The sequence below is a fragment of the Erythrolamprus reginae genome, chromosome 2, assembly GCF_031021105.1.
Source record: "Erythrolamprus reginae isolate rEryReg1 chromosome 2, rEryReg1.hap1, whole genome shotgun sequence".
NCBI lineage: Eukaryota > Metazoa > Chordata > Lepidosauria > Squamata > Dipsadidae > Erythrolamprus > Erythrolamprus reginae.
Window position 1 is genome coordinate 57,016,556 of NC_091951.1, and position 14,787 is coordinate 57,031,342.

The window sequence follows — 14,787 nt, forward strand, 5'->3', positions numbered from 1 at the left end:
TCAGCTAGCCATACCCTTACCGGGATTTGAACCTCGGGAGCCTGCTTGTAAGGCAGTAGCTTTAACCTCTAGACCACAGGTTCTCCTCCTCTCAGCTTGTACAAGTTGTCCTTAGCTTCACTGAAATTAAAATAGTGTTTTCTCTTTTAAGCTGATGGGTGCAAGATGTTTTACATATCACCACCCACTAAGTCAAAGGTGAAATCAGAGAGTTGGATGTGATCAATACTACTCAGGGTAACGTAGGCATGTTTTTAGTTTCCAGTTCTTTCTTCTCAACCCTACCTGCAGATTTTCCCTGGTTGTCTCCCTAAAGAGAGAACTACAATGATGTACAGTAGTTGTCGGAACTGTAAATAATGCTAGATTGCTCAACTGGCAATATTCTCCTTGTATTAAATCTACGTCTACTACAGGTTCGGTGAGAAGCTGAAATAGCGAAACAGGGGAATATTACAACAGAGAAAAGGCTTAACACTGAAATAACATAATGGCTTTGTCACAAGGGCTTTGTGGATTCACAGGCTGTGATCCATTTCATAGCGAACAAAACATTCCTGCAATTTTGTTTTAATTAACACAGCAGAGCAAAACAAGTTTCATTTTCAAACAGTGTTTCATTTCTATTTCAGTTAAAAAAGCCAAATTCCTGTCTCTGGTCCCTCTTGTCTTTCTTATTGATGAAGAGCCAAGAAGCAACAATAAAACCATAGAGCAAAGTAAGCTCAGCAGAGACTTAACAGCTATGTGATTGCCAAGCATTTCTAGGCTTCTTCTTACATCTCTACTAGCAAAGAAAAGATTCTCAGTTTGCATAAAAGTCCACCTTGTTAATGCCTGTAATCCAGCACTGGCCAAATTAGAGCATTACTATTTCAACATCTTATTCCTCTCTCCCACTTTGAGATAAGTAAGGGAGTTAATTAGGCTGGATGCAATACTCTTCCCTGGGATTGTCAGTCTCTTTCCCTTCTCTGGCAGGATGCTATAGCCCACTGGTCCCAAAAGGTTTCCTAATATGAATCCTCAAATGCTTCTATGATTCAATCTGGAATGTCTGTGCAGGGAATTTAATATTAAACAGAATTAAGAAAGCAACATTTATTTGGGAGGAAAGAAGCAAATAACAGAAGCCCGCTACTATTGCAATACCCTGACCTTATCAAGAGGGCTAAAGGAATCTGAGCAGTGTACCATAAGAACAATATTATTATTATTATTATTATTATTATTATTATTAATAATAATAATAATTATTATTATTATTATTATTAATTAGATTTGTATGCCGCCCCTCTCTGTAGACTCGGGGTGGCTCACAACAATAACAAGAACAATGTAAGAACAAATCTAATAATTTAAAAAACGCTAAAAACTCCATTATTAAAAGCAAGCATACACACAAGCATACCATGTATAAACTGTATATGCCCAGGGGAGATGTCTCAGTTCCTCCATGCCTGATGGCAGAGATGGGTCTTAAGAACTTTACGAAAGGCAAGGAGGTTGGGGGCAGTTCTAATCTCCGGGGGGAGCTGGTTCCAGAGGGTCGGGGCCGCCACAGAGAAGGCTCTTCTCCTGGGTCCCGCCAAACGACATTGTTATAAAAAATATATAAAAAATCCCCCGAAGGTGCTTCAGAGGAAGACACTGAAGATAGATGGCAAGATGAAAGAATACATGGTACAGTGAGAAGTAGATTTGATATCATACTGATGCCTTCTTCCCCTTTTCTTACTTAATGATAACTTGGTACTTATTCAAAAATAGCATGGCAGATAGCTAATCCTTCGGAATCCCCCCCACATATACAAGAAGACAAAGCAGGATTTGGATATGACATTATCACACAGGGCATTATTTTGACATCACTTTGGGACTGATGCTGTGGGAGACTGCTTTCAAGGTATTCTATAACTAAAACTGAATGCCTTCAGTTTGTGGATTGCAAAAGTGAGGTTCATCTCTACTCTAAACATTAGGGTCCCAATTCAGATTATAATTCCCATTACTCCTTAATAAAGAAAGTATATGCAATAGAATAAGAATAGAATAACAGAGTTGGAAGGGACCTTGGAGGTCTTCTAGTCCAACCCCTGCTCAGGCAGGAAAGCCCATGACAGTAATGGCAAACCTTTTTTTGTTTGGGTGCTAAAAGGGCACGCTTGTGGGCATGACCATGTCCACAATACAATGCTCTTCCACGCGCATGCATGCACAACCCTCTGTGCCCGCCCCACGTAAGTGCGCAGGCCTCACTCAAATTTCTGGTTTTTGGTAGGCCTGATGGGCCTGCTCTTCACCATCCACAGCCTCCGGAGGCTTTTCTAAAGCCTGGGGAGGACGGAAGTGGCCTCCCCCGGCCTCCGGAAGGCTGAAAATCACACTAGAGCTGACATAGAGTAATGCCTTGCGTTCCCTCAGTTATGGCTCCATGGGCTACCTGTGGCACACCTGCCATAGGCTCTGCCATCAGAGGCCTATGAAATTTCAGACAAATGGTTGTCCAATCTCTTCTTAGAAACTTCTAATGTTGGAGAATTCACAACTTCTGGAGTCAAGCTCTTCCACTGTTTAAATGTTCTAACTGTCAGGAAATTTCTCCTTACTTCTAGGTTGCTTCGCTCCTTGATTAATTTCCACCCATTGCTTCTTGCCCTGCCCTCAGGTGCTTTGGAGAATGACTTGGCTCCCTCTTCTTTGTAGCAACTCTCAAGATATGGGAATAGAAACATAGAAACATAGAAGTCTGACGGCAAAAAAAGACCTCGTGGTCCATCTAGTCTGCCCTTATACTATTTTCTGTATTTTATCTTAGGATGGATCTATGTTTATCCCAGGCATGTTTAAATTCAGTTACTGTGGATTTATCTACCACGCCTGCTGGAAGTTTGTTCCAAGGATCCACTACTCTTTCAGTAAAATAATATTTTCTCATGTTGCTTTTGATCTTTCCCCCCAACTAACTTCAGATTGTGTCCCCTTGTTCTTGTGTTCACTTTCCTATTAAAAACACTTCCCTCCTGGACCTTATTTAACCCTTTAACATATTTAAATGTTTCGATCTTGTCCCCCCTTTTCCTTCTGTCCTCCAGACTATACATATTGAGTTCATTAAGTCTTTCCTGATACGTTTTATGCTTAAGACCTTCCACCATTCTTGTAGCCCGTCTTTGGACCCATTCAATTTTGTCAATATCTTTTTGTAGGTGAGGTCTCCAGAACTGAACACAGTATTTGAAATGTGGTCTCACCAGCGCTCTATATAGCGGGATCATAATCTCCCTCTTCCTGCTTGTTATACATCTAGCTATGCAGCCAAACATCCTACTTGCTATCATGTCTCCCCTAAACCTTTTTATTAAACTAGACATAAACAATTCTGGCAACCCCTGCTTATATGTTTTAGCCATGACTTTAAATTAGCATTTTAAAAGAATCTACAGGATGAAGTCTTCTCGAAGAGGAAAATAACACAGATAATGCATAAAAGTTCATGTTTCAGTTTCTAGCCTTATGTTTTGATTGCAGAATTTATTCATTTGTTGGATTAAAAAAAAATCAAAAGGATCAGGTGACTCTTGGCAGTATGTAGGGTGGGAAAGTGCCACATACTAAGCTAACTTTTATTATCTTTGAGAGGTGTGGCCTTCAAAATGTTGATCTAATTGCAGGCTAATGAACCATTAAAATGCACAATTTCTTCTTCCTCCCGAAATTAAGGAATTAATCCTCAATTTATATCAGCAGCATAATCTTATCAGCAGCATCCAGTGGCAAGATACTGCATAATGATACACAAATAATAGATCTTCTACTATTATTCTAACCGACACAATTATTTTTTCTACATATATCCAAAATGCCACAGGGAGCTTTCAGAGTTGGAAAAGGGTGAGGAGGGGGAGTGCTAAATTTCATATATTTTTATCATTAATTGTCCAATAATTCTGTTTAACATGACTATTTTACATTATAGCCATAAAACAAGTACACTTCATCATGGCACCATTTCAATTTTTTGACTTATTGTATTCTAATACACTAAATTATTTAAATTATTCTCTTTTCTTGCACTAAATTAATCTGAAATAATTTTATGCCATTTGCTTTTTTAAAAATAACTTTGTTTCATTCTGCTGTCTAAAAGAACGGCTTCTTAAAATAGCAAGAACATCTTGATTGCATTGTTGAAGATCTGTCTCTTTTAAGATTGTTGTCAAATAAGACACAGTGTAGTTTTAAAATCCAAACTACTTAGTTTACTAAAGGGTGTTTATTGGCTGTATCCTTAAAATATTAATTAAAAAACATGGGCTCCCCAATTGTGCAAACTACAGCAGATCTCAATATTTGCCATTTTGGGAAGATACAAGAAAAAAGTAAAACCAATTGGGCCATTGAGGATTTAGTTAGGATAATTTTTTATATAGTTCAGACCTATATACTCCATATATCTATATCTCTAGTTAAATACTGTAGGTACCAAGTTATTTTTTTCTTATTTATATGTTATGAATTTGACTGGGAAAAGGGTAATTAAATCTACAGTTCCTAATAAAAAGGGCAAATTTCATATTTTTACATTCATAAGCCACAATTTCATAAAACATACAATCTGAAGTTCCTTATTATGCACGTGTCCCATGAGTTGGCTTTTTTGTTACATCAACAACACTACTACTAAACCAAAGCTATCGAAGTGGATCCTGGGCACTGCGCTGCAAGGGAGAAACGGGCAATGGAATGGCTGGTGCAAAGGAAGGAGAAGGCCACTTTCTCTCTTTCTTCTTCCCTGATCCTCTTCCTTCCCTTGTGCTGGCCGCTCCATTGCCTGTTTCTCCATTGCAGCGCAGCACCCAGGATCCCTTTTGATAGCGATGTAATTTAACACCTAGTTCACCCAAGATCAGGTTGGCCATCGCGGAAGGCTCGTCTTCCATGTGCCATGGAACTGGAGGTCGGGGATGGGTATGCCTCCCACGACAGCCAACCAGATCCTGGGCGAAGTGGTTGTTAAATTATTTGAATCCCACCACTGGGTCAGTACAGTAGTACCCCTAGATATGAGCATAATTCGTTCCATAAGGGAGCTTGTATCTCGAGGTACTCGTATCTGGAACAAGTTCTTTTTCCCCTCTGAGATAACCAAAAGCAAGGATTCTTGCGCCACCTACTGGACGCTCGGCTCGTATCCCAAATTTCAGCTCGGAACTAGAACAGAAATGACTCTCCCCTCCTGGCTCGTATCTTGAAATGCTCGCATGTAGAGCAGCTCGTATCTAGAGGTACTACTGTATTAACACAGAAAGAAGGAGGGGGGGGGGAAATCTTCAAATGGGAACTGGTAGAGATTCCAGCGGATAAGAGAAAACGGAAGTATCCCATTGAAGGAAAAAAAGGGGATAGTTGTTTTAAAGAAAAATGAATGGGTGGAGATTTTTCTGACTGATTGCGTATCCAAAGTAGGTGGATTGATCTGATACAGATAGTCCTTGAGTGACAACCGTTTGTTTAGTGAATGTTTGACATTACGCTGGCAAGTTGTAAGTGAAAAAAAAAAGATTTATGACCAGTTTTCGCTTGACGGTTGCGCCATCCCCATGGTCAAAATTCGGGCACTTGGCAACTGGCATGCATTTATGATACTCACGGACCCGTGATCCCCATTTGTGACCTCTCCAGCTGGCTTCTAATATGCAAAGTCAACAGGAAGAAATCAAATTCATCTAATCACTGCATGTTTCACTTAAAGCTGCAATGATTTGCTGAACAACTGTGGCAAAAAAAGGTAGTAAAATGGGACACAAACCACTTAACCGCTTTCTTGCTTAGCAATGGAGCTTTGGGGGTCGATAATAATAATAATAATCAGCAAAATCAGCTTTGAAGCCCCTCAGGTGTAGGTTTGTTCTTCTTAATCTGTCTTCTAACATACTTATGCGTTGACGATCCTGTTCTCTTTCTTCTTCCAGTTTGGAAACCCTGTTACCTTGGGCTTTTTGCTCTGTTTTCATTGTTTGTAAATCAGTTGCGGTCTTAGTAACCACATCTTGCATTTCTTTTAACTGCTGACCGACCACAACAAAAGTTTTTAGCAAAGCATCCATTCTCTCTGTGAGCTCCTCCCCCACTTTCTCCGCCATCTCTCTTCTTAACTTTATTGCTTTATTGCTTACTCACAGTTCCGAGTGGAAAGCAGATTGTTTCCAAGTTGTTTCTCTCTCCTTCAATAAGCCCAAGGTATCTCCGGGTTCCAAATTTATGGCTTTATTGCTTAGTTCAATTTATTTGAGACTTAGGGTGGTTCGACAGGGTTTAAATTCCAATGTTTATTTTCTCATTTGAAGAGCGTTCAGCAGAGCGTCTTCAAACTATGGACGCATGCGCAAACCCCAAAATATCCAGCAGTGGTTTAAGGAGAATAAAATTGAAGTCTTGGATCATGAAATAGAGAGAGCACACTGGGTTTTTGGAGCAAGAAGAGACCCACTCCGCTCTTCTCTCCTTGTGAGAGAATCTTGGGGGGAGGCACCTGGGTGGGGGGAATCTTGAATAAAAATGAAAAAATTAATAGAACTCTGGGTTGCAAGAGGGAAAAAGGTTAAATGGAAATATTATGGGTGATCGAACAATTATGGTATTGAATATAAATGGTTTAGCATCGCCTGTGAAAAGATATAGACTACTGAAATTAGCGAAAGAAAACTATGTGGATTTCTTATTTCTTACTGAAACTCAAAAGGGAAGGAAAAAAACGGATAAATTGATTGAGAGTAAAGAATGGAAACATATTTTTGAGAGTAGAGGAAAAACAAACTGTAAAGGAGTGGCCATTTTAATAAATCAAAGAAATGTTTTTCAGGTGATACAAACAAAAGGGGATAAAGAAGGAAGATTATTATTTGTAAAAGGAAAAATGAATCAAAAGATGATAATGTTAGTGGTAATATACGCTCCAAATGTAAATGCTAAACAATTTATTATGAATGCAAAACGTAAACTGGATTTATTTTCAGAGGGGATGGTGATATTTGCTGGGGATTTCAATGTAGAAATAACAGCTAATAACAAAGAAAAGAAGCAATTAAATTTGAATAAGTTGAATATGATAGATTTACACGCTGATAACTCAAATAGGGGGACATATTATTCAGCAAGACACAATAAGTTTAGTTGTATTGATTATATATTCATGAACAAAACAGGAAATATCCAAGTTAAAAGGGCAGAAATCAAAAGTAATTGGATATCTGAACATGCAGCTATAACGGCAGTTATAAAGATTGACCCTACTGGTAGAGAAAGAATTTGGAGATATAACACAATTGTCTCAGTAAGTGAAGAAAATAAGGAAAAAATTCAGAAAGATATTCAGGAATTTTATGAAATAAATCAAAATGATGGAATGAGACAATCAGTTATCTGGGACACGAAGAAGGCAGTTATTAGGGGTAATCTAATTAGTATGGAGTCTTATATCAGAAAAAGTTGGGGGATGGAAAGGGAAAAAAGAATAAGGGAAATAGAATCAATAAGAGAAAATTTGAGAATAACCAGAAATAAAGAATGGAATGACTTGTTAAAACTTAAACAAAGACAATTAAAGGACATAGAGGAAGAAAATTGGAATAATATGAGAATAGCAATGAAACAGAGAACTGAAATATGGGGGAAGAAATCAGCATTACAAATGGCGAAATACCTTAAAAAAAGAAAAGAAAAATTAATAATAAATGGTTTGAAGGATAAGGATGGGGTAATGAAATATGGTAACAGAGAAGTAGAAAATGTAATAAGAGAATTTTATGCAAAATTATATGAAAAAGAACATGTTATGTTACAAGAAATAGAGGTTAAAGAAAGGCTGAATGAGGAAGAAAGACAAAGGTTAAATGCAAATATAACAAGGGATGAAATAATTAAAGTGGTAAAAGGGCTAAAACCCGGTAAAGCACCAGGCCCCGATGGATTTGCAGGTGAATATTATAAAACGTATATAGAAATTCTATTACCGCATTTGGAGAAACTGTATAATAATATCCTCATAACACTAGATGTTCCACAAACATGGAAGGTGTCTGAAATTGTAACAATTCCTAAACCAGGTCGAGACTTAAAAGAACCAGGTTCCTACCGCCCAATTAGTCTGCTAAATCAAGATTATAAAATTTTCATGAAAATTTTAGCAAATAGGTTGGAAAATATATTGCCAAGGATAATTGGGAAAGACCAGTATGGTTTTATAAAAGGAAGAATAATATATGAGCCAATTAGAAATATAGTGAATGTGCTCCACCATGCCACCAAAATTAAAAGGAAAATGGGATTATTAAAGTTAGATGTTTACAAAGCTTTTGATAAAATAAACCATGAGTATTTGTTCCAATTATGCAATAGTTTGAATATGGGGAAAGGGTTTTGTCAAATAATAAAAGAAATATACAAGGACAACATAGCCTATGTTAGAGTGAATGGAAATAGAATGGAGAAAATAGAAATAAATAATGGGACTAAGCAGGGATGCCCCCTATCCCCGATGCTTTTTGCAATGGCAATTGAAACATTGGCAAATAAAATTAGAAAAGATACACAATGGAAGGGATATCAAATAGGAAGTATGGAATTAAAATTAAATTTATTTGCAGATGATGCTATAATAGTCACAGAAACACCAATAGATATGATTAAAAGAATGATTACAATACTTCAGGAGTTTAAAAACCAATCAGGGTTAAGAGTGAATATGGAAAAATCAGAAATCATTTGTTTAAATACAGGGCCTAAAGAACAAATTGAAATACGGAAGGTATCGGGTTTAAAACTGGGTAGCAAGAAAATGAAATATTTAGGAGTATGGTTATTAAAGAACCCGGGACAAATGGTGGAATTTAATTATAATTTAATATGGAAAAAAATTCAGAAACAAATTAAGAACTGGAAAAATAAAAATTTGAGAAGATTGGCTAAAGTAAGAGCTTTAAAGATGATGATTATCCCAAAAATGCTATATATTTTACAAGTAATGCATGGAACCTTCCCAATAAGAAAGATAAGAGAATGGGACACTAAATTGAACGTGTGGATAGAAGGTAATAAAAGACCAAGAATTTTTTAAAAATGGCTGATAGCAACGGAGGACGAGGGAGGTTGGGGAAATCCAAACTTGGAGTATTATAGGGACGCATATCATATTGATAGGCTAATGGAATTACAATTATTAGATGAAAAACCATGGGTAGAATTAGAGAAAGAAATTAATGATATTAAGAATCAGGAATTAATATTTAGGAAATGGAATAAGGTAGAAATAAATAGACTATTAGATCCTACTAAAGCGATAATAGAGAGTTGGATGAAATGGCAAGATAAATTGAAAATGACAAACTCTAAATTAGCAACGCTGCATGTGATAAATACAAAGAAAGAAAGTAACCTCACAAAGATAATATGGGAACTAAGGAGGAAAGGGACGGAAGAATCAATAGAAATGAAATAGAGAGGTGCCTGGGACAACAAAACTGGTTACAAATTAATGCGATAAGTACATATTTAAGTAAAAGGGAAAACAAAGAAATATTTATGAGACAAGAAACAAATTTAGAAAAGATACTAAGGGATAAGTGCAAGAATATAAAAGCACAAACAGGTAATATATAGAGAGAATTATTACAAGTGGAAGAACAAGTAGTAAAAGGATTGACGAGATATTGGCAGGACGAATTAGAAATTGATGAATGGGATATGGAGGGTATAATTGAAAATATTAAAAAAATTAAAAATACAAGAATAAGAGAGATGAGAAGAAAAATATTACATAAATGATATTATACACCAGTACAATTAGCACGTTTTCAAATAATGAAGAAAGGAAATTGTTGGCATGGGTGCAAGGAAAAAGGAGTATTTATGCATATGTTTTGGGAATGTAATAAAGTTCAAAAATTTTGGAAACAAATACAAGTGGAAGTGAACAAAATTACGAATGGTAATTGGAAAATAACTAAGGAAGCAGCATTATTGATAAAAAATAGTGAGGTAAAAGAATATGAAGAAATCAAAATTGCAGCGATAGAAAGTGCCCAAGCAACTATAGTGCTTGGGTGGAAAGATGACAATAAATGGACGATAAAAAATTGGTGCAAATATATGGTGGATCACATTCACTATGAAATTATGGAAATTAGACTACATAATTATAATGAAGGGAAATTAGCAGCAACAATGAGGCGGTGGGAGAAGGTTAAAAATTATATATTAACAACATCAGTAAGTGATGCAAATGTAAGAAATAAAATTCAATCACTCTATAAAGAATGAACAATGTAACCCAGAGACAAAGCATATGAAGGACATAAAATTGATTCTTCCCTGGTGAAGGTTTTTTTTTTCTGTATGGTGATGGTACACTTATGTTTTCTGTTTTGTTTTTTGTTAAATTCTTTAAAAATCAATAAAAAATTATATTTTTTAAAAAATAATAATAATAAAAAAGATAATAATAATAATAATAATAATAATAATAATAATAATAATAATAATAATTTATTAGATTTGTATGCCACCCCTCTCCGCAGACTCGGGGCGGCTCACAACAACAATAATAACAATATACAATGTAACAAATCTAATATTAAAAGAAAGTATTTAAAAAAAAACCCGTCATTTAAAAAACATACAACACAAGCATAGTTGTAAGGCTAAGACTACCTGTTATTGCCAAATATCAAATTGTTTTCCAAATACTGAAAAAGAGTTCTATTTATCTGTGGTATAATACCTTCTACCTTGTTCCTGAGCAGTTATGGAACTGAATTCTCCAAGCTGTAGGATGAAAGGAATCAAAATTGGATCACAGGTGTATTCCAGATGATTTGGGAGACAGAGCTACTCATGGCATGAGTGAATAAAGCATAGAATGAACTTATGTACTGAAGAGAGAATAAAGCATAGAATGAACCTCATGTGCTGACATCCTCAAGATACGTGAGAAAGGACTGAGGACATTGAGATGTCAAAGAATGAAATCCTATCAATGTTCACATAAGATTTGGTCACCAGAAAAACAGATTGACATAGATCTATTCAACAAAATGAAATTCAATGGTGAAAAAAGGAAGGTTCTATAGTTAGGCAAGAAAAATAAAATGCACAGGTATAGTATATGTGGTTCCTTGCTCAATAGTAGTAATTGTGAGAGGGATCTTGGAGTCCTAGCGGACAACTATTTAAATATGAGCCAGCAGTGTGCAGCAGCTGCCAAAAAAGCCAACACAATTGTAGGCTGCATTAACAGAGGGATTGAATCAAGATCACCAGAAGTGTTAATACAGCTTTATAATGCCTTGTTAAGGCCACACATGGAATACTACATTCAATTTTGGTTGCCACAATGTAAAAAAAGATGTTGAGATTCTAGAAAGAGTGCAGAGAAGAGCAACAAAGATGATTAGGGGACTGGAGGCTAAAACATATGAGGACCAATTGCAGGAACTTGGTATGTCTAGTTTAATGAAAAGACCAGGGGAGACATGATAGCAGTATTCCAATATACCAGAGACTGCCACAAAAAAGAGGGAGTCAGACTATTTTCCAAAGCACCTGAGGATAGACCAAGAAGCAATGGGGGGAAACTAATCAAGGAGAGAAGCAACTTAGAACTAAGGAGAAATTTCCTGACAGTTAAAAACAATTTGATTGTTAAACTTGATTAACCAAACATGAAAGCAGTTATGAAGGTTGTTCTAGTTTCAAGTAGGATAATGTATAAATATCTTCTATAAATAAATAACCACTAAGGAAGGAAAGGATTCTCTGTAGAAAGATTAAATGCCTGTTAATTCCATAGAATAAATGAACTGCCTCCATAACGGCCTCGGGAAGATCTACAGTGATTTTTAAAGTATAGTTCCCAATGAAATCCGGTTGGAACAGATGTTTAATGTCAAGATGAATATAACAACCAACCATAATTACACTAAAACTTGATTTCAACTTGCCCACAACTGCACAAGACGTCAGGGCATACCTAAGCAGTGAATGGTTTGATTGGTAAGCATAGGTTGCAAATGGTTGCAGATGGGTCGATGCACATACCCCTCAAATCTTAAATTTGTGTTGTGTGGAGATACACATCCTATATGTTAATTTTCTGCAGAAGGCAAGGCACATTCAAACAATGTTAACATTCACAGAAATATAAAGGCAACAGCTATGCAACCATCTTTGAACCACAGATGCATTTATTCCCTGATTTGCAGTGACAAAGAAGTCTAACCCAAGCTTAAGCCATAAATAGAAGGCCTTTCGCAAGCTCCTTAAAACCCACCTCTGTCGTCAGGCATGGGGGAATTGAAATTTCCCTTCCCCCTAGGCTTATAAAATTTATACATGGTATGCTTGTATGTATGAGTGGTTCTTTAAATTGGGTTTTTTTAGATTGTTTTAATATTAGATTTGTTTACATTGTCTTTTTATATTGTTGTTAGCCGCCCCGAGTCTTCGGAGAAGGGGGGCATATAAATCTAATAAATACAAATACAAATACAGATTTTGTTGGTGACAAGGAAAACACAAGTAAGAAGTTGAAATCTACAGACTTTTAAATTCTCCAAGGCACCATTCTGATACTGAGAATGTGAGGATTTATTATTATATTTTTAATGTTTATTAGCTCTGGTTTATTAGCTCTGAAGTACTAAAACCCTATGCTCAAGAACGTTAATCTAAAAAGTGTTTCTTTCCTAGATCAATATTCAAATCACTACCCCCACCCCCCTTTAAAAAAAGAGAGATACCTTGTCCTTCTGGAGTTTCTCCAAAGGGATTCACCTCCACCTGAGTGGCATCAATTTGTAAGAAAAGATTGTATAACTTCTTTATTTGATCTGCTGCCTGAAGTTGAAAACATAATGCGCAATAACATAATCAGAAAATCATAGGAAGGGGATAAAGAAAAAGAAAATAATCCTAACAAACCATTAAAGCTATTTGCATTTTTTCCATTGGTAATAGAGGTTAAAATGTTAACATACTTTTATTAAGTGGAAATGGTTTATATTGTCTTCAAATTGATGGCTGATGCCTTAGCCTCTTCCTCCCAGAAGTAAAAAAAAAAAAGATTGCTAGTTCAAAACATTGTCAAATATTGCATAAAAACTCCCTCTTCATAGTGCACTAAATAGGGCCTTGCAGGAAGGAAGAACAGCATCATTAATTCAAACAAACTTAATTTAAGCACAATGAACCAAGTTTGAGAGTTCATAATGAATACATTATGCTGATATGGAAGTTAAAGTGATTACCTTAATGAGACTAAATTCAGAAACTGTGAAGCAATATGCAGCTGACAAATGTAGATTAGTTGCTGAATTTGTTTAGAAAATACTTAAACCCGCCTTTCCTACATCATAATGTGACTTCTGCTGCAGAGACAACAGTTGAAAAATTGGGTTATTTGCTCTTAAACCCTGGGTTTATTAATTGTGCTTAATTTCATTGATGCACGATCAGGATTAAACTTCCCTGAGTAACTTTCTGACTATATTATCTTTCTTTTCAGGGAAAATCCGTCATCGAATAGATGGCATAGAAACATAGAAACATAGAAGTCTGATGGCAGAAAAAGACCTCATGGTCCATCTAGTCTGCCCTTATACTATTTTCTGTATTTTATCTTATGATGGATATATGTTTATCCCAGGCATGCATAATTACAAAGGTTCCACAAATAAGCTAACAACGAAAATAACAAATATTTAAGTAACAAATATTTAAATAGCAGAGGTGGCCAATATCCCCCAACATCAGATTGTGCCTCACCCACCATAAATTACTCCAACACTGTATCAAAAAAGTTTGAAAGATTAGTATACTTCTTGCGAAGCAGAAAGTCTAATACACTTCTTATGGATTGGTTATTTATTTTTCCTCTTTGCTGAAAGGCTCTTCCTGCATTTCTTCTCCTCACTCCCGAAAATTTATTAATGATTTTTTCCTTTTCCTATTTGACCTTTAAAGCAACTTTATGATGTTAGGTTAATCTGATGGAAAGTCGTAAGTCCGGAGAGGAAAAATTTACATCTGGGTTACTGTTCACCCAAAACAGAGTAAATACATCATTGATTTACTAGCCACCAATGATGTCATCGACATTAACCAACAGATTCCCAGGATTTGTATTAAGTGATACTTTTTACCAATTTCAGAAGTCTGAGATATGCAAAATTACCTGGAGGGCTAGAAATGTATAGTTCTTTTTGTATACAGGTTAGTTTACTTCAAGGGAGGGACAGTAGTACCCTTCCTTTCTAAAGTTTGAATGGAGCCCTCCAGAACAGTCTCTCCCAAACTTTCCACCAACCGTTATTAATTGCTGATGTGGTAAAGGGAGGATATTTAAAATAATATCCTATTAATTATTTTAAAAATGGAGATTTAAATTTAGTTTTGTCTTCCTTTTTATGGTGGGAGGAGCATAAGCAATAAGAGATAGATAGATAGATAGATAGATAGATAGATAGATAGATAGATAGATAGATAGATAGATGATAGATAGATAGATAGATAGATAGATGATAGATAGATAGATAGATAGATAGATAGATAGATAAACAGACAGACAGACAGACAGACAGAGAGGTAGGTAGGTAGACAGAAAGACAGATAGGACAGACAGACAGTAGACAGACAGATTGCTTTGATTCAAAGGAGATTGAGTATCTCTGCTTTAAAACGGTTACATTTTAAACAAAACAAAACACGAAATACTAACTTGCCTCTCTAAGA

The 14,787-nt window shown here is 35.9% G+C and overlaps 1 protein-coding gene across 1 annotated transcript in view; it reads right to left on the reverse strand.

Annotated features, from left to right (window-relative positions):
• Positions 1-14,787, reverse strand: part of SUCLG2 (succinate-CoA ligase GDP-forming subunit beta) — a 366,453-nt gene that overhangs the window by 125,885 nt on the left and 225,781 nt on the right. The window contains exon 7 of the mRNA XM_070738185.1: positions 12,798-12,894. Coding sequence (XP_070594286.1) covers positions 12,798-12,894 — 97 coding nt within the window. The remainder of the gene's footprint in view (positions 1-12,797; positions 12,895-14,787) is intronic.